The sequence below is a fragment of the Rhea americana genome, unplaced genomic scaffold, assembly GCF_003343005.1.
Source record: "Rhea americana isolate MKP2758 unplaced genomic scaffold, rheAme1 scaffold_131, whole genome shotgun sequence".
Classification (NCBI taxonomy): Eukaryota; Metazoa; Chordata; class Aves; order Rheiformes; family Rheidae; genus Rhea; species Rhea americana.
The window spans coordinates 1,585,166-1,604,923 of NW_028185384.1; the positions used below are offsets into that span (position 1 = coordinate 1,585,166).

The following is a 19,758-nucleotide window of genomic DNA, read 5'->3' on the forward strand; positions in this document are numbered from 1 at the left end:
CCTACCTTCGGCCTTACTGTAAGGCCTTACCGGCAGGTTCAGCACATTTGCTTTAGAAAGGCAGCACAAGGCTTTCCTTTCCCTACAGTATTGCTGTTGTCCTGTCTTGCATATTGGTTCCTTCAGCAGTTCGTTCATCCAAGCCCCACCATACCACTCRGCACCACATTTTAATTAAAATCAGAAAATTCTGATGTCAAAGAWACAGGGAAAGAATCACCCTCTAAACAGCAGAGCCAGGGAAAAAAAAGCCCTACTGTGAGTGAAGTTACAGTGACAAACAAGGCCTGCTATCACTTAACCTTTAGCAGATAACTAGGAATGCAAATCACAGTCTGTTGCTGCTCTTTCAGAAGATACTGCTTCCCTCAAGCTCCACAGCCCAAGTGTCACCGCCCACCTTGGCCAGGTCTCACCACTGCAAGGCAATGTGCTCCCCTGTGCACATCCCAGATATCCACATCTGTGCTTGTTTCTACTTGAGCAGGTTGGTCCATAGAGAAGCTATAACTGCATTTCACCCTGCTATTTAATTTGATTTAGGAAACTGGCATAAGCCATATCCCCTAATGAACTTTGGTTAGCAGAAGCTACATGCCTCTACATCAGCTATCAGCTACATACACCAGCAAATGCCCTGCTTGCATAATACAGAGGAGAAAATTAACCTTGGTATATTCTTAAATATCTTTTGTAGAGCTGACATGCAGGTATAGCATGCTGTTCAGTTTGCAGACTAATGTCTGAGAAGTAAATGAGAGTCCAAAGGGGAAAGGCTGTGTACCTCCTTCCCTTGCAGGCCACACAAACAGCCACGGCGAGTCCACCCCTGCGACAGCGAACTCGGTTCAGTGAGCAATCGACAGAATGTTTTTCACATTGTCTTAATCCCCAAACAGTGATCGGCTATGCAAAATTTGGTCCCAGTAACTAAATAGGTAGAGAAATAGAAAAATAAAAGATTTCCAGGCAAAATTCTGAAAGTAATGATTTCTGAAAGATGCTCAAAGAAGGAAAAGTCTCCTACAGCTGCATTTGCCCACCCACCATTAGCCTCACCTGAGCACGAAGGCTGACATTTTAAAAACTTAATCAAGAAAAATTAAGTTTCTATGGCAACTAATGGAGCATTTAATAGATCAAGTAATGAGCACTGTTTATAAGAATGCTGCAAATTAYGAATAGAAGTAACATATCAAAGGCTATATAATCACTGTGCAGAAAAACAAATAGCCCCATGTTCAGGTGTTGAGGTCCTCAAAACCTTCCCGTGATCAGGAGTCAGGTTGTATTTCAGAGAACAACAGTGCAGCCAGTAAGTGCTTGTAWTTTTTTCTTTGCAGTAATTGCTGTGCCCATGTATTATTCTCCCTAAAGAGTATCCTTACAGATACTGATTAGACCTCAAACATTTTTAAAGAAAGTTTCAAAACTGTTTTCAGCTTGAAAGCACAACCACCACTTTGAACACATAAGTTTCTGTATTTCCACCTGCACAGAGAATTTTTGTGGCAAGAAGCAGGTGGGAAAACAGTGGGAAGAAAGCYGAAGACAAATTTTCAAAAGAGAGGCCCTGATAGAGCAGTGCTGTTTCAACATGACTTGCAGCAGATCACAGAGAGAAGCACATACAAATCATCAGTTTGTTACAAAACTGCATCAATTGATTGAAAAGGTAAAAGCAATGCCTAGAAGGACTACAAGGCATAAATGTGCACTTTGGTAACGCACACAGGAGCGCTGAGATGAAGGGGGAAAAGCCTTCATTTCTTCCTCAGACTGCTACCTGCAACTTACATCTGTCAAAGGCAGCCTCACATCATAGAGGACATCATGAGATGTTTACAGACACAGCAGAGTGACGGCCCAGCATCGTGCCTGGACACCCCTCTATTAGCCCTAGCATGTTTGCTTCTTTTAAAGCCCTGAGTACACCCTTAGGAGAACCACCCTATAGCAGCTTTGTCATTTCCAATTTATGCAGGAAGGAAAAAAAATAAATCCAGGTCTTGTCTGCTTTTTCTGTAAGACGACAGCTCTGATTCCCTACTGCTTCCCACCTGCTATAGTCACTGCTGCCCACGTGAAGGAAGTGTGAATATGTGCTTGGCATGAGCAGAAGTGGCTACACTAGGGCAAAGCAGAAGGCACCTACCTCTCACTTCCCCTGCTTACTTCTCTAACCACAAAAGCAGCACAGGAGAAGGCAGATCTGCTCCCGAGATCTGAGCCCCAAATCTCTCCCCCAGGGCAGAATGGTCTGGACTACAAGCACTCCCTTATAGGCATTCACGTATGTAAACATGTCCTGGATACAGAACTTGGATACGCAGGAGCCGCCTTACAGCACAGAGAAGACACATCTATAGCCTTCTGACAGAAGGTATTTTTTCCTCTCTTTACATCCAAGGGGAACTCCTAGGGAGAGGAAAGGCATACCAGATGGCCAACATGTTGCTAACCACAGCCCACAGCACAGAGGCTGGATCAGCGTCAGCAAGGTCCACGTCCCTGCAGATGGTCCATGGTACGGTGCAGGCTGAGAAGACAGGTGGTCAATGCTTGGAACAGCAGAGCTGATAGTAGCCTTTGGGACTTCCTGAGGACCATCCCTGCTCACAGCAAGTGCAGCAGTTTGAGGCCATCTTTTTGTCTTATCAGACGCTTGGGTGGCAGAGGTTCATTCAAGTAGTGCATAGGCAACTCTCTAAGCCACACAGCCACCATGTGCTTTCCTAGCATGGCAGGAAGGAAGGGACCGGACAAACATCAAACGAGAAGACTTAATGTCCTGTACAAACCAGGCAGAGGGCTCAGCTGGGTTCTTCTGAACATTCCCCTAAGCCTGAGCTGCTTAGGCTGATCCTTTCTGCAGTGTTGGCATCTGCAAACAATCCCTTCTTCTCCAGCCCATCCCTAAGTCTGGCATATGCCTGCCTGCCTACCATCTGGCTGAGACCTCAAAAGGGCTCTGAGAGCAGGAGAGGTAATGGGAGATCTTCTGTACTATCCATTAGATTCTTGGCTTTTAATCTACCTTTCGATAGTTGCAGAGACCTACTGTGAGCTCAGGATGGGAAATGCAAGCAAACGCAGCTAATTAGACCCAACAACAAGGAAAAAATGTCTCTGTTAAGCAAAGTGCATGATTTTAGAGAGTTTTTAATTTTGCAGGTGTAATTAACTGCAGCTCCAAACCCCTAGTTATTTAGKTTATCAAGCTCAGTCAGCAAATCAGGAACAGAACTTTCTGCTCTAGCATTTGCAACTAATCTTAAATGCTGTCCCCAAAACTGGAGGTTTCAGTGAGATGCTTTCAAAATTCCACTTAAAGGACATAATAAAACTCAGTGAATACAAGCCGTACATTTTGAGTATCCTTCTGTTTTAACACTGCAGCCTAGCTCCCATACATCCCTGAGCCAAAACAGAAGCACATACAGCATTAATGGAATACCACAGTTTCTGTGAAGGTGTAAGTCCAACATTCATCTCTCTGCAACAGGGATTACACATGTGCGTAAGGTGGAATGTGGCAGCCTCTGTTTAGCTTTAACACCGCTGCCTGTAATGGTCAAAGCAATAGTGATTAGTTTAGGCAAGAGAATGAACTGCGCTCAGAGGGCAGCTCACTTTTGGCGTCCCTCCTATTGATATTAGAGGACACCCAACAAAGCTGAGGGGTACCAGCTTCCTGCTTGGTCCAGTGTTAAAGATCATGCCAGTCCTCTTCCGTGTGTCACTGTCATGCTAACATGACTTTTCTGCTCCACAATACCTCTAGCAGTGTCCACTTTAGGCATGAAGTTGTGATGGTGTCTATCTAACCACCATTGCACAAAACTACAGTGGACCAAGACCTCAGCATACTGTAGAAAACAGCGGATGTACATGGTAAAACAGAAGATAAAGGAGGCTAAAGCAGTTCACTGATCCAAATTCCTTAGTAACAACCACTCTGCAGAGGCTGCAAGATAGCAGAAACRCCGGTTCTGCACACAGCACCCATCATGCGTGGCCCTGTGCCCATTGGCAGCGATGGCCCCAAAGACACCTGAAATAAGCTTGCCATCCCACAAAACCCTCTAGGGTGGCCCTGGGGTCCATCTCCCCTCAACACCTCTTCTTCAATCCACTGCTGACTCTTTTACCTAAGGGCGGAGTGGACAAGGGGCATTTCTCACGAACCAACAGTCTCTCGCCTCAGGTACCCCGACCCATCCCGCTCACTTCCCCTGCTCGTTTCTCTGCTACCAGCAGATGGTTCCCTACATTTCCAGGGCTGCAGGCACATGTCGGGCTCAGCCCTGATGGCGACAGTGGGGACGAGGGAAGGGCTAGCAGACACCCCACCTGGCCCTTTCCCAGCCCTGCTGCAATGCGAGGYCAAGGCCACATGACAGCCGAGCTGGGCGGCACCTTCGCTGGTTTGGGAGCTGCCTCCTCTTCCTCGCTCCCACTGCCTCCGCATCCCTCCCTGCATCACACAGGGTCTCTTTCGTGGTGCTTGCCTCTGCACAGCTGCGGCTCCTCTTGCAGTGAGACTGGATAGTACCATTACATCTACTGCTCGCAGCAACCATCTAAAATCAATTGAGGGTACTTACCTTTAAGACATGTCCCTTCTCAGTTTGGATTTTCCCTTTTAATCATTCACATTTTGCTCTCCTTAACTGACAAAGATGAGAAGCATCCTCCTGATCTGAGGGTCATTTGAGTAGTTGAGCGCTCCTGTGCTTCGGGTCCAAGAACCAAGGTTTCAATACGGCTCCTGCTTTCACATTGAGGATTGCTTCAGGCTCCTCTCTCTGTATGTATTTTAATTATTATTTACTATTCGTTACAGTTTAATGGAACAGGCCTCTGAAAATTGATTATCAGTCCCAAGCTTTCAAAAAGTATTACTGTCTTTGATTTCACATACTAAAAAAATTTTATTACATGTCAACTTAAAACAGAATTCAAGACTCTCTTCAACCATTGGCACTGGAGACCATGTTTATGCTACTGACTGCCACACATCTAGCAGAACAAGGACAGGTCCCCAACCATCCAAGTCCAGGATCTTCTGTGCATTAAGTATATTTAAATCCAAAATTTTCTAGACTATTTAGCATGAACTGAATCTGCCATCTCCTCTATTGGCAGCTACTCTTACTGTTACCCAAGCCTTTTGCTGTTCACATGAATCAGTCCCAAAAGGAACACTGATGCCCCTTAAAGCTTGCTTTGAGTAGGTACATGCCACTGTCAGCCAGGCTGAACCCACTTGTCAGGTAAGTTCTGAGTACTAGGAGCGCAGATGAACAGATTTCACTCAGCATCTCAGACCAGACTAAGTAATGGAATATTCATAACTTTTCATTTCTGCAGAATATTTTTTTTGCTTAATTCTTTCAGTTCTCTAGTTCTTGTTTCCATCATCTTCTGAAGATTTTTCTATTAAGTAGCATTCTGAGACAAGCCAATCCAGCATGCTTATTTTTTTTTTCCTTTATGTTTCTTATTTCCCCAGTTCTCTTTTACTTTGTTACAAATTTTTCAGGTACTGAATGCTTTTCTGCTTTCTCTCTGTTCAAAGTAATATCCAGCAGAAGCTAGGTTTGGTACACATTTGTGATGAGATCAAATGAATTGAAAAACCAGAAGTAGGACAAATTTATTTTTCTGGATCCATCATTTCTCAGTTCTTTTAGCACATAGTAAACAGAAAAGGAAACACAACATGGAATAAACAGCACTGTTTTAATACACTATACACCCGGTCTCACCTGTCAGTCACTACCGCACTGTGACTTGATCACTAGCTATTCTTGCTAGTGGGAAAAAATGAAAACAGCCCAATAACCGGGAGCCCAGTCCCACGAGCAGTGCTCAGGACTGTGGGGCTTTTGCAATGCTGAGGTCCAAACCTCACCCGCAGCTGCACAGACCACTACATATTTTACAACTCCTGATTTCTGCACTCCTGTTCACGCAGCCCCTGGGGAGGAGCAGCAGCTGCAGGGACAGAAAAAACAGGCACGTTTAATCCTGGATCTGGACCAATATATGCACACAGAAGCTTGTTCTCTAACACAAAGATATATCTATATATAGATATGTTACCAGGTAACATAACCATCAATTAGAAAAGCTGCTATCACTTCATAAAAAGAATCATTCCCCGAAAGAATAAAATAAGTGCTGTTGAGTATTTTTCTCTGTGATTACCAACAGGAACGTTTTAAAAATGGAAAAGYGTAAATTGAAATGAAATTAAGTAACATCGCAAATGGGGGAAAAAGTCATTCATTAACCAGACTTTCTCAGTAAACTCCATATGAAGTCCTGCTTGTATTCCATCTGCTATATCCCAGGTAGTATAACAGTGTTCAGTTAGTTTGTATTGCAAGGTGATTGCTTACAATAAATTCATCTGTATGGGTGCAGTGAGATCCAAAACTACTTCCTCTGTTTTGGAGCCTAAACAAAAGCCTTATCAGAACAGCATTTCTCAATCTGAAACCAGTTTATCAGTTTATATGAATCCACATTTTCAGTAATGTTCTTAGACTCACCACATCATAGTCAYGTTAAGTCTTTACCAGAAAACATGCAAAAATAAAGAAGAAATTGTTAAATGACACCTACTGATACCCAACGTATAAATGTATAACAACAAACGGGAACGTTTTTACTTCACTAGACAGCATGAAGAAAGAGATAGGTATAATTAACTGCAACCTGAGTAAGGAAAGCTAAATGCTTTCTTTGCCTGAAGATGGTTTCCTTTAAAATGCCTTCTAGAAATCCATTTGCAGCCAAGAATCCGCAAGTGGTCAGATAAAGTCAAGGCAGACTTCTGTTTCACGTACAAAAAGAGTTTGATYTTTCTATATTATATATTTCCACTCCTTACTTTGGGTTAACAATGAAAACTGATGGGGGATTTCTTAAATGCCTAAAGCAGTCAGATTTTTAAATAAAATCAGTTTCTATGCATGTCAATAATATCTTGAAAAACACAGTGAACTACATTCTTAAAACAGATACACAATTCCTTATTCTAGAAGCTCACTTCCCAGGTCTGATAATATGAAAATAAATCATAATTTTGAAAATAATTTACACAGTTTGCAAACAACATAAGATAACTTTCTGTGCAAAAATTGGTAAAAAAAATAAGTGCCAATAATAATTAACAATAAAATGCAGATTGAAAGTTTTTTCAGAAAAAATATTTACTACAAGGAGAATAGGGACCATCATGCCAGATACTTCACCCTTAGCCTCATCTAATACTGCAGGCTGTCTGAASATGAGAGGCAAACAACAATATATTGTCAAGTTTCATTTATAAACTCTGCTCAAATAAAAAAAGGAAGGATTAAAAATAAATGTCCTACCATCCCTGCCAGGCAGCCATCGCCTCTTGGCCACAAGGGAAACCCTCTGTAGACCTCACCCTAATGAATCAGGTTCATAAAGCAGTATGTATGGATGGTATAGAGGAGAAAAAAGCATCTTTCCTTCCCCAGAGCTTCTCTTTGGCAACACTGCACAAAATAAGGCAGCCGACTTATACCGGGGACCTGGAATGCATCGAGTGACATAAAAGACTGCATATATCCGAGATCACCTAGGTACAGGTGAAACAGGAAGGCTGTTTGAACTTTTCTGATGTCTGCGCCTCTGAAACCTGAGCCACGCTGTTTTAAACACCTTGAGTACTTTAGATCTTACACTATCTGTACTTAAATATCCAAGAGTAATTATTGACAAGTAATCATTCTGCAGTAGATACAAATGGCAAACACAGGCTAACTGGGCTTACATCTACCTCTGATCTCCTACCTAAACTTGATCAATGCTTTTCCCCAATAGCCACATCGGCAAGAGCAACGCAAACAGCGGCAAGATTCATTGCAGCCTTGATCAAGAAGACAGATTATACGCAGGCAACGAGTCCAAAGGGCTGAGCTTTCCAGCGTCACATGCCAAAGTTTAAACATTGCACTGCAAAAGGTKCCGGTGTCCTAGCATCATTAAAACAAAAACAAAAAACAAACAAACAAACAAAACCCAACACTTCCTGCTGCACTAAAACGGAATGGAAATCTAATAGGAAGGTGATAAAAAGGCTAGCATCTAAACACAGTCCTGCCAAACCTCCTGTTTTTTGCCACAGAATCACCCTTCTGAGACTACCAAAATTATCCCCCTGCTCTAAGGCAATTAATCTGCAAAAAATACTGCAAGTCTTGGAGAGCTGTAACATGAGACTGAAAGTGAGAGCACAGACTTAGGTGCTAGATGACAAAGAAAATCTATAAACAGGCAAAATGAAGAGAAATCAATTTTCCATCCTGAATCCCAGATGAGAAAATAGAGATTTTATGAAAAAGCAGCTCTGTGGTTGCTTTCTTGATAAGACATTTTGGTCGAACAGCTTGTTTTGATCCTGCAGCATCATAAGCTTTGTCACTGCTTAAGAAGGCACCTCTCTCAGCTCGTCCAAAATATTTACTGACAGGTAACAGCCCTGCTTGCTTTGAAGCTGCTGTGGGCCTCCAGGCACATGGGGAGCTTTGATTTCAGCTGCAACCACCAAGACACTGCCCCACATATCCATGCAGCCATGGAAAAGTCCTCCTTCTCTTTCCTCCTCTGTTCCTTCGGTGGACGTCAGTCACCGAACTACCAGCCCATCACTCGGACGCTGCCAACGAGCAGCCCCAAGATGCAGAGAAGCTGAGCAAAGGGGCGCTGGTAGGCAGGTCCACGCCCTGGACCATAGCAGAGCCAGGAGCTCTCAGGGGAAGGCTTCGCCCCCAGGCAGGTTGGTTAGGGACATGCTGCAGGGCAGTAGGGGGGTGCCAGGGGCTTTGCGTGACCTTGGCTAGACACTTACGGTCCTACTGAGGATAGGGCTGCTCCTCACTTTGCAGTTGTTGGTGGGTAGATCCATCACCAGGACACCTTAGTGATGAGGGCAGAAATAGGCCCAAGGGCAGACATTTATGTTTGGGTTACTCTATTTAAAAGCTGTTTTTTTGATTTTTGGTTTTGAGTTTTGTTTCTTACCTCCATACACCTTCAAAATTCTCCTGTGAAACAGATCGGAAGCATCGCACTCGCTTTACACTAAACTCTTCTGCCCGCACGTGAATGCATCGTTCCCCTCTGCCCAAACGGGCTGCATGCACAGAACTGCTGCATCCAGAGCCAGCCTCCCTGGCTGTTACAAAGTTGTTAAGTAAGTCTGGATAATAAGAGTTTGGGATAACTGAGGGAATACTCACTGTAACTAACAGGCACTAAGGGACATGAATTTGTTTCAGATGACAGGTTATTAGATAATAAAAGTTACTGGGCCTGGAGCAGATCCCATCTTCCTTACCTATAACAGCATCTTATGCCATAAAAAATCCTGTAAAAGACAGCAGTGTGTCCTGGAAGTGGAAGGTGTTCCCTTCTGGCTTAAAAGTAGAGGCTCCTCATGGAGTTTTCTATCTCCAGAAAATATTTTACAAAATGCCGATAAATTAAAATGTTCACTTTTGTAAACAAGATTTGTATCAATTCAGGGCCTCTCATTCAGCTCTCAGTGGGTCGATGAGGAGCAGACCAGTGCCAGCCACCAGCGTCCTTCCCAAGTCCTCCCTGCCAATGTTCAATGAGCCACTAAATTCACGTGGGGCTGGGCACCATTAGCATGGAAAGGGCAATCAGCAATGAAAGAGGATAAAATAGCAGGGCAACAAATATATTCAGTGTCTCACAAAGCATGAAAAAAATCAAACTTTATAGTAACAGAACTGATTTTAAAACCTCATTGTTCTCATTCAAGATGTTATAGACACATTTGGAATTAGCCCTCTTTTGCAGGAAAGAGATCCATTTAATTTTCAAAAAATGTCTTGTTTTATAACGTGGGTTTAGATATGACAGCAGCTGAGAGTGTGCCTATACTTGACTACGATTACATCCAGTGCGAGTGGAAGTTTCTAAAATACAGTGTGACCTATGTCTACCAAAGGACCAGCACAGGCTAAAACCTGAACTTTCTCCTTCTTTTTAAATCTTCTCATTAAATTGGAAATAGCTACAGAATGAACTGCAGAGAATCACCGCACCTCTTCATCCAGGAAGCATATCACTAGAGCTTTTAGATTTGATATCTCTGTTGAATTCCCTTTCTCTAGTTCCCATCTCAGCTAACTGCACATCACAGCTCCCCCGGAGTTCAGTAAGTTTGTCTTACGTGATTGCAACAGAGAGGTAGTTAATTCACCACTTTGCAAAAAAAGAAAGAAAAAAAGTCTTTGCAAGGTATTCAAGTGTTCAAAACCTTATATAAATATGYGAACCATAAAATTTGGTTACCATAATTAACCCTCAGCTCTCACAATCTAGCTTGCCACCAACASAGCACGATTAAAGAGACCAGAAGGAAAAATGGCAATGTCAGAACAGGGAACTGAGAGCAGCGAGTTTGGTTCAGAGAAGAGGGTGAATACAGTATAGAAACACAAAGAACAGTAGAATAGGGGAAAAATGTAGCATTACCCTTGCACAAGACCGTGGGTGTTTGAAAGGTCATGATTTCACATAAGCTCTTAACAGACACCCTGGGCAAAGCGGGCAGCTGGAACACAGGCTGGCTGGACTCCGGCTTTGAATCCCATCCCTTGGAAAAGGGCTTGGTCTTAAAGGAGTAGGGTTTTTTGGTCTAACTTTTGTTTTCTGCACCACTGCAACGCTGTTGCTGTAATGACTAATGACATGAAAGATGTGGAAGCGAATCTCGATTGCTCCCTCTGAGCTGCTTTAGTTGCTTACTCCGGCACATACGATCGACGTTCAGTTGTCCTTGTGCTCGTACTTGTTTGCCCTTTCCTTTTGCTGCCCTRTGTGAACCTCGAACGCTCGCACACCAGGATCCCACAGCACGGAATCGCACAGATGTCAGAAGCCGTCTGTGGTCGTTTTTAAGACCATGTTCCCAGCCAGACAGCTAAAACAGTGAGGTCTTTTCCACTGCCGATACTTCTGCAATGCTCCAATATTGCGCCCTCTGCCCTCACTGTTGCATTGGCCAGGACCAGCCTGCCTGAGTCCTGCACTTATTTCGGGGGAAAAAACAACCCACGAGGGCTCAGGGACAGGCAGCAGGGGTGAGGGCAGCGGCGCGGCGGTGGGCTGCCGGCCGGCTGGCCGCGGTTGGGACTCACCTGTGGCCGAGGATGGCCAGTGACCAAGCAGGTCAGCTCCAGCGTCTCGCCCTCGCGGATGGTGTAGACCCTCTCCGAGTAGCGCTCCTCCTCGATGTTACACGCCAGGCCCGAGTGCACGATCCGCACCGTGGGGGGGGCTGCAAAACCAGCAGAGACAACGCGGGTGAGCGCGAGCGCCCCGTCCCCTTCCCCAGCGGGAGGGCCCGGGATCAGCCCTCCGGGCGCCGCGACCGAGCACGCACGGGGCACGCGCCGCTCTCCGACGGCCGCCCCGTCCACCTCCCCTCCCGCCACGAGGGGCCACCTGCTCCCCTCGCCAAAATTCCCCCTTTTTTTCCGTCCCGCTGGGAACGAGCTCGGCCCTTTTTGCAGCGGTGCCTGCACCGAAGCCGCCAGCCCGTTCGGTGCGGTGACTGCGAGCAGAAGCAACAAGCGGAGACGGGGACATAACTCGTGAGCCGAACGTCCGCGGAAAGTTTCGGTGCAAGCCAAGATCCCTGCCGGAGCGTAAAAYTCGGTGCCAGAAGAGTTTGCCGTGTTATTTATTAACACCTAGCAATGCCTTGAATGACACCGTCACAGACCAATTTGTGCTGCAGTTATTTTTAATTTCCAAATAAACTTCCAATTATTGTTCTTTTTATTATACATCTTGCTCAATGTATTATCACACTCATTATACAAATGAGACACCTTCATTAAACCATTAAAATTCAGCAGCAGAAACAGTGGGGCTGATACTACTTTCCTTTAAAGCACATACTAAAATCCTGCTGCCTTCAAGGGAATCAGGATTTGGACCAGAGTCTAGATTTAAACCTAACTCACTCGCTTTAATTACCTTGTATCCACAACCTGAACTACAAGACGTTACACATTTTTACATGTCGTACGTGTAGAAAAATCACACTGCTGTTGATAAAACTGCATGCACAAATTACACTTCTGTTTTAGTAATTCTCTGAAGGATATTYGTGGCTCTGATTTTTCTATGTTTCCGAACCATGAAATCCACAGCTCTAAGATTTTCAGAGCGGATCGATAGAAGAGCGGGCTGAGCACTAGTTACAGTCCTGCAGCCTAATGACCTGCAACCAACCAAACACACGAAGAAACGGCAGAAGCAGCACAAGGTAACTCCGGGGGGGTTAAAGCCCCAGCAGCTCAGGCCCCACGCTCTTCGCGGAGCCGTTCCTACGTAGCACGGGCGCGTGCGGGTCAGAGGCTCCACTCCCGGCGGCAGCCTCGCTGGCCCTGTGGCCCCGGCCCCAGGCGGGTGGCACGCAGCTCGGTGGTGGTCGCCCATCGCTGTCCCTGCCCTAGGCCCGGGCTCCGAGCAGACCGCAGCTCCCCGGGGCGCTCCACCACCCCGCGCCCTGCTGCCCCTCGCTTCTCTCGTGCGCAGGATTTTTCCCTTCTTTCTTCCCTGCAATTGCTCAGCTGAGCCCACGCAACGGGCATCTGGGGCTCAGCGCTCTGGCACCCAGGTGGAAAGTCCCCCCCCCACCCACACATGGGTCGCAGTTTGGTTCGCATTCAGCTCCCAGCTGACACATCCCCTTGCAGCATCAACTGCTGCGCAACACACGGACTTCACACAGGACAACTCAAAGCTTACGTTTGTGACCCTGGCTCTTCAGAGGCTGAAGAAAACGAGGTTCAAGCAAAATAGCACTGAATAGACAGTGTCAGTTCAACTAAATGAACAGGAAGAGCATAACTGTATTTCAGCTGTARTGACTAAGCCTGATATTCGTAGCTACCTTGCGTTGCCCCCATCCATCTCAGTCTACTACATTCCGATCGTTTTTCAGCGATCGTGGCCTAGGGTAACCCATTCAGCAGCATTTCAGAAATCCGTCCTCGGCACGGCATCTCCGGAGAGCACAGGCTCAGGCAGAGGAGCTTTGCTTGCCAAGGAATGGTGCCTGCGTTACTGGTGGCCTTGGAAACCCGATGGCCCAAGGGGAAACGGCTCTGGAAGACTCTCAGACCAGCAGCAACAAGAGCTTGGTGGGGCCACTTGAAACTCATTAAGCAAGGACAAAAGCAAAAAGCCTTCCCAGCACTGCCCGCTGCACTTAGAGCAGGGGCTGCCTGGCACTGCAGCTCTGCTTGCCAAGCAGCCACGTGCCCCAGCCCGCTGCGGCCATGGGGCCTCTCCTGTCCYCCACCACCCACGTGCCACCGGCGCCGGGGAGGGACCGTCATTCACCGAACAACGCATCCCTGCCCCAGCACCTGCGGGTGCCGGGAACACAGCTGGAGCTCCTCAGCCTGGCTTCCCCCCCGTGCAGCAAGCCCGCAGGGGACACGGCTCCGAGGCAGCCCCGCGCACCAGCAGTGGCTCTCCACCGCTCGCCTACAACAWCAAGCTGCTTTCCCCTGTACTGCCCCAAGGAAGCAAAGCTTATGCCACCACAGCTTCTGAAGGCTGTGGCCCAGGTGGGTTCTCCTCGTTATTTTAGGAGATGCCYGACGTAGCCATAGACAAAACCACTGCCATCCTGCTCTTGTCAGCACAGCAGCCTGACGGGCTGCTTTGAACCAAACCTTATTTTTTAAGGTTACTGTTTTCACAGCTTTCAGAAGGATAAAGATTAATTTACCAGCAGCAGCTGCCTTCTGTCTGCAGTAGATTTTCCTTCTTCTCCCTCCTCCCCTCAGAAACAGGAAACAAGAACCATATAAATGCAAAGCATTTTGTGCCACCTCTTTTTAAAGGTGCTCCACATCTCAAATTGAGCTGAACTTCACCAACAGAGCTGTCCTACACAAGGAGACCCCACAAGCCCTCCACGGGCAATGCCAGGCTCGGGCAGGTCTCCAGCAGGTTGTTTCAGCCCCAAATGGGACAGTGCTCCTTCACCACTTACCAACCTGAGCACCTTGCAAGCCTTACTCAAGTCAGAAGAACACGGGAATAAATCAAGTTATGAAAGACTGATACGCAAAAAATAGTAATTTTGCATTAGTTTCCATTTTGTTCCATTTTGTCAGGGACCACCACACTTCCCACACTTCGCCACCAAGCCTCCAGGTAAAATTTGTCTCTAAGAGCATGACCCCAGGTGCCAGCTGCAGCCCCACTCCTCCATAGCAAAGCAGTGCCTAATTTTAAACACCAGAATGAACCCAAAGCCACAGACTGTAGACCATTTCTGAACTTAAGATGGGCTATATTTTATACTTTGAATATCAATGGCTTGAGATGGTCTGCCTGCTGCTCCACCATGCACACCTGCGGGTGCAGCAGGGGCTTTTCTGATCACCCACAATGCAAATGATGAAGTGCTGAAGAGCCATGGAGTAGAAAGGTAAGACAAGGTTCAGCATAGACTATGAGACTTCTGATAAAATTAGAAGCGTCAGCAACATTATGCCAACATCCTGCTGCCTTTTAAATTCATATTACATTAATATTACATTTTCATTCATATTATATTCATATTACTTCAAATTACATTTGAAGTGTCCTTCATTTTAGTGTCTACACCACTGTTYCATATCCATTAAGGTTTTGGAAGGCAATATATAGAAGAAAAATATATCCACTGTGTATTATTATGGCAAAAGCATTTACTGATTTAAGAGAAGATCAGATGAATAAAGGAAATATCAAAAGTATTCTTACTTCTTTAAGTTTTAATGTCTTACAGTTCAGAAGATATTGCATAATTATGAAATGTCACCTCCCTCTCTACAGCAGGAATATTCATTACAGCTACTTCTAAAATATGCCTCCAAGGATTAAATACCAGGCAAGACATTAAAGTAATATATACTTGGCATTTATTTTGTTTGTGGCATTTTAGAAGAATTTGTCCTGTGATTATATGCAGTAAATATTGCATGAACAAATCCATCATGCTTCTACTCCCAGCAGTATATACACACAAGGCAAAAAAGCCAAGTGTGAGGTGAGAAGGAAAAACTGTAACAACAGAAACAAGAAATCTCCTTGCTTTTGCTACAAAGAACTTCCGTAACACCAAGAGATTTCTTCTTTCAGATGAAGAATGGTGGCAACCTGACCTTTCTCCATATCTCATTATATATTGATGTTAGCTAGGTTTCCTTTATTGGCTGCTCTTTTCCAGCATTTTCAATTTATTTCAACCCTCTGTCTCTGTCACATATCCTCCCCTACTAAAGCAACATGATTTCAACTTGCAAAAAGTTCCCCAGAAAGTATAGCTCCAGAAAAACATTGTGCCAAAGACTTCCGTCGAGGCAGAATCAGCAACGCCCGAAGTTAAACAYGTATGCAGATACCTAATGAGAAAAGATAAAGGACCAACCAGATGAATGTTAGTCAACTTCCAAAGGAAATAGGCAGAATTAGATTTGTTTTCTGAAACAGTCCAAGGATAACATAGCAATTTCTTACAGTAAAGGAAACCTCTGAGCTTCTCAAACCAAGCTAGCCACCCAAAAAAAGCAAACAAAATAAGCGTACAATAGTCAGAAGAAATGTTTTGCAACTTAAAGCACGTATGTGTAGCCGCAGTACAAACAAGAACTTGTACAACTGGAGTGCTTCAGGTGTTTCTATTTAACCGTTGGCAACTACCACAACCTTAATCACAAAACTTTCAATATTGAGAGGCTTTTTCTTCTTTTTTAATTAAAGAAACATAATAAACTGCTGAAGTCTCATTAATAAATTATAATCTCCACTCTAATTGGAAAAAAAAAGAGTTTTTAGTCTACACAATTAAAAAGAAAAGCTGGTGAATGTGCTTACACTCTTTCTTAATTGCTCAAAAAACAGAAGACAAACAAAATCCAAGAAGTATTTGTTCACTTCCAATCTCACAATTTTTCAAGCTAACCCCAGAAGTTTCTAGGGCATAAGACTTGCTTATTTGCCYATGACTTGTGACATTGCGAATAAGGTAAATGAAATTTTTGATATCAGAACTGAACCTCTGGGAAAGATCACCTACGAACCCTTGGCKGTAGGCTACCTTCAGGGAACCTGTTCTGCCACGACACAGAAGGGCTGTGACCTCCCAAGGTGCAAAAGATGCRGAAATACCGGTGGACATAGTCTCCTTCCCAGGCACTTGGAGGCACCCAGGCTCCTGGGGGCTTGCACTCAGTCTCACTCTCCCAGCAGTAACCTTCTGCGTTTGGTGCAAACAGGAGTGAATCCCACAGCTAAAAGGATCTGGGAGACATTTCTGCAGCCTTTCTCTCAGGAAATCTTTCAGCTGCTGCTTGCTGGAACCTGGGGGTTTATAGCTAGGGAAGGCTCACTCTATACGTGCCCTGCTTTATATACTGTTCCCCACAACTCCTCCTCATGGCTGCTGTCTGAGGCTGAACACTGCTCCAGACCTTGGCTCTGCCCCTTCTGTTTTGCTTTGCTGACTTTAGTGTATCAGTTGTTTTCCCCAACTTGATGTGATGTGCTTCAAACTCCCTGTACCACCTTCTTTCTCAGTCTTTCAGTGCCAAGTGAAAAGTGATATCTTCATCCTGGATCTACMTGGCTGGACCAGCGTACATCAGACCAAGACTAAAAAAGAAACTGGACGAAATCTTTACAAGAGTTTGCTCTCAGATGTCTCCAGCACAAAACAGGTTCACTGCCAGCTTCAGAAGGCCTAAAGCAGCTCAGCACAGTTAGCAAGAGAGCAGAGCATGCCTACTCATGGGATGCAACAGTAACTACTTCATTATTCAAAATCATGTTAAATAAGAAAGAGATCTTTAAACAGAGAAGGATYCCAGCTAGCCCACATTTATGTCTGAAGAATGATCATGGCCTTTTTCCCTTTCCTCTGGGAACTGGAGCATACCTACTGTTCCAGAAATGGTTACCGACAGACACACACCATATGTCATCGATCACAATTTTTTAATACTTGCCCAGCAGGAAGAACGATAAACAGCAGCGTAATGAGCTGTAAGGGGGGGGAGGGGGGAGGAATTTAAAAAAAAAAAAAAAATCTGTTCCTAGAAACAGTATTATGTTTCCCCTAACTCAACGGATACTCTGCTGCTAAGCTCYATAGTGTCAAAATTAGGTCAGCCTATGACAGTAGTGTTGGGAAGCAGCAGTGCGATTTAATTAGCTCAGTGCTTCTTTATGTTACTGCTATCAATCAAGGGAGCTTCCTCAGCTCCGGAAATATAGTCTAAGTCCCAGAAATATGAGCAAATATCAAGAAACCTGGCAAAAATCAGTGCAATCAATGAAAGGGGGGAAAAGTTAACTTCATACTTGTCTTGCAAGTCTGGTGGGTAGGGTCAGCCCAGGGCTAGCTCAGMAGCAGAAAGTACGTGATAGATACTAGCAGGCACATAAAGTGAAAGGAGGTAGGAAATATTTTGTACCAATACATGGATCTTTCTGAACTACAGCCCTCTCCCTGCTATCCAAGGCTATTGAAGATAACCTATSGCCATAATGCTATTAAAAACAACAACAACAAAAAAAGATATTTAAGAGTCTTAACTAAATGCAGTAGTTTCAGAAATTTAGTTAATTGAATAATTCCCAAGAGTTGAGCTATTTCTAAAAGCAGGTTCCTTTAGGTCAAGTTGGACACTGGTGGTGAACAGCTGCTTTTGCAGACAGTAGCTCTGCTCTGCTCATTGTTACTGATGACAAGATTTGCGCTTATTCAGTAGCGGCACCGTGCACACTGTGGAGTGGACCAGGAACATCACAGCTCATTTCCATGCCACGTACTAGTGCAAATCTCTTGTGCAGACCAGCATTACRCAGCCAGACTAGCAGTTAACACAAGGCTTCAGGTATTAGGTATTTAGCATTTGTCTCAGCCAGGCCAAAGAATAAAGAATGCGATCAAAGCCCAGAATATTTAATCAATCAAACCTGGTTACGTAACATTTGCCATTCCCACTTCCTCCAAAAAGCATTATACTTTCTGAAAATAAAAAAGAGCTGATTCAATAATAAATTTGTTTGTAGACTGAATGTCACCTAACCCCCAACAGGAAAGGGACATCACAGATCTCACATTACCTGCAGTAAAATACTCCAAACTGCACTGATGAGAATCGTTGCCATAAGGCAGTGTACTCATTATAGCAGTACCACTGACATTCCAGGTCACTTCATTTGCAATTAGCAGAATTAAGAACTGATATGAGTATGGAAAAACTTAATTCTGATAGTTGCAAACACATCAGCAATTACTTTAAATCTTCTTTGTAAAAATAGATTGTTTCCTCCTTATTATGTTCCAGAACTGCATGAAATTCACTGGGGACCTCACTCTTGCTAATTGGTTTTACATGGAAAGGCTCACGATGAAACACATCGGCAGGAAAACACAGAAAAGAAACAAGTTATACCCACACAGAGCCAGGGCTGGTGCCTGCAGTGGAGAGGCAGAGGCTGAGTGTGYACGTGTGCCCTGCCCCGTTCTAGCATCGCTCTCCATGGCGGATGGTTGGTGGAGTAAGCCCRGGGCTGCAGCCAAGGCAGGCACATGCTTCCCAAGCTCACCACCATTTCTCCTCRGTTTCTGCAGCCCAGGTACAGCGGAGCAGCAGGAAAATCAGCTGCAAATATCATATGGGAGCAAAGGCCAGAAGGAAGCTGCCCTGGGATGRCGTGAATTCCCAGTGCTGCAGCAGAGCAGGAGGGAGACTGACGGATGAAGGTGGAGGAAGCGCTTCTCCTGTCCTTGAACCTACATCCACTAACACCGCCCCATCCTCTCCATCAGGGCCATGTGGTTAATGCAGAAGGACATGTTCATCTTACGGATATATAATGACTGTCTGTTAATTACCTGACCAAGCAGAGACTGATTTGGAGCACACCCAATTCTCCAGAGAGTTTGACACAGATATTTATCTGCATGGATTCAGCTACAGGACCAGGGTAAATATTTTCCTAGATGAGCTAAAGCATATTATTCACAATAAATACATGCTACATTTTCTAACGGAATCATTATGAGTCTCTCATTTCACATACATCATTTTTAATTACATTTTAAGTAATCCTGCAAGTGCCACAAACCATGAAGTTTTTATGATTGCTCAGATTAAAAGAAATAATTAAGAATTGCTCATTAAATAACCTGAGTTCTAACATTGTTCAGAGTTTAACTCCCTCATCATTTTTTTGTTTGTTTGTTTCCACTTACAYAAACAGAAATTTGGTTGAACTTTTCACCAGCAAACAACAGCCGTGGCCAGAGATGATCAGATGATCACGTTTCAGAGGAACTGTAACACTGAGGCTATGTCTGCCTGGTAGCAGCCCCCAGTCAGATGGCTGTTGGCTAACTAGCACTGTGTTGGTTTTAGTAAATCTCAAGGAGTGCAAATATGGGATATTCTTTGAAAAAAAAAAACTCTTTTAACATGAGTTTTCTATGAAATTCGGAGGAGGAAGCTGTTCCTAAAAAGATAAGAACTTGGTTTCTAGTTAGCTCTAACCACTCAGTAACTCTCTACTTATTCTTCCTATGCATTTATCTGTCCCTAAACATCTGTCCTTCTCTATTTAGCACTCCAAAGCAATAAAGTCYGTAGACAAAACTGCTCT

General features: G+C 44.6%; 1 protein-coding gene across 1 annotated transcript in view; it reads right to left on the minus strand.

Annotated features, from left to right (window-relative positions):
* The window catches only part of MDGA2 (MAM domain containing glycosylphosphatidylinositol anchor 2), a 209,667-nt gene extending 198,000 nt beyond the window's left edge, over window positions 1-11,667 (minus strand). Inside the window, exons 1-2 of the mRNA XM_085297875.1 lie at window positions 11,604-11,667; window positions 11,217-11,356 (exon numbers count right to left, since the gene is read on the minus strand). Of these exons, the coding sequence (XP_085154001.1) occupies window positions 11,217-11,356; window positions 11,604-11,667 (204 nt within the window). The remainder of the gene's footprint in view (window positions 1-11,216; window positions 11,357-11,603) is intronic.
* Between the last annotated feature and the right edge of the window lie 8,091 nt (window positions 11,668-19,758).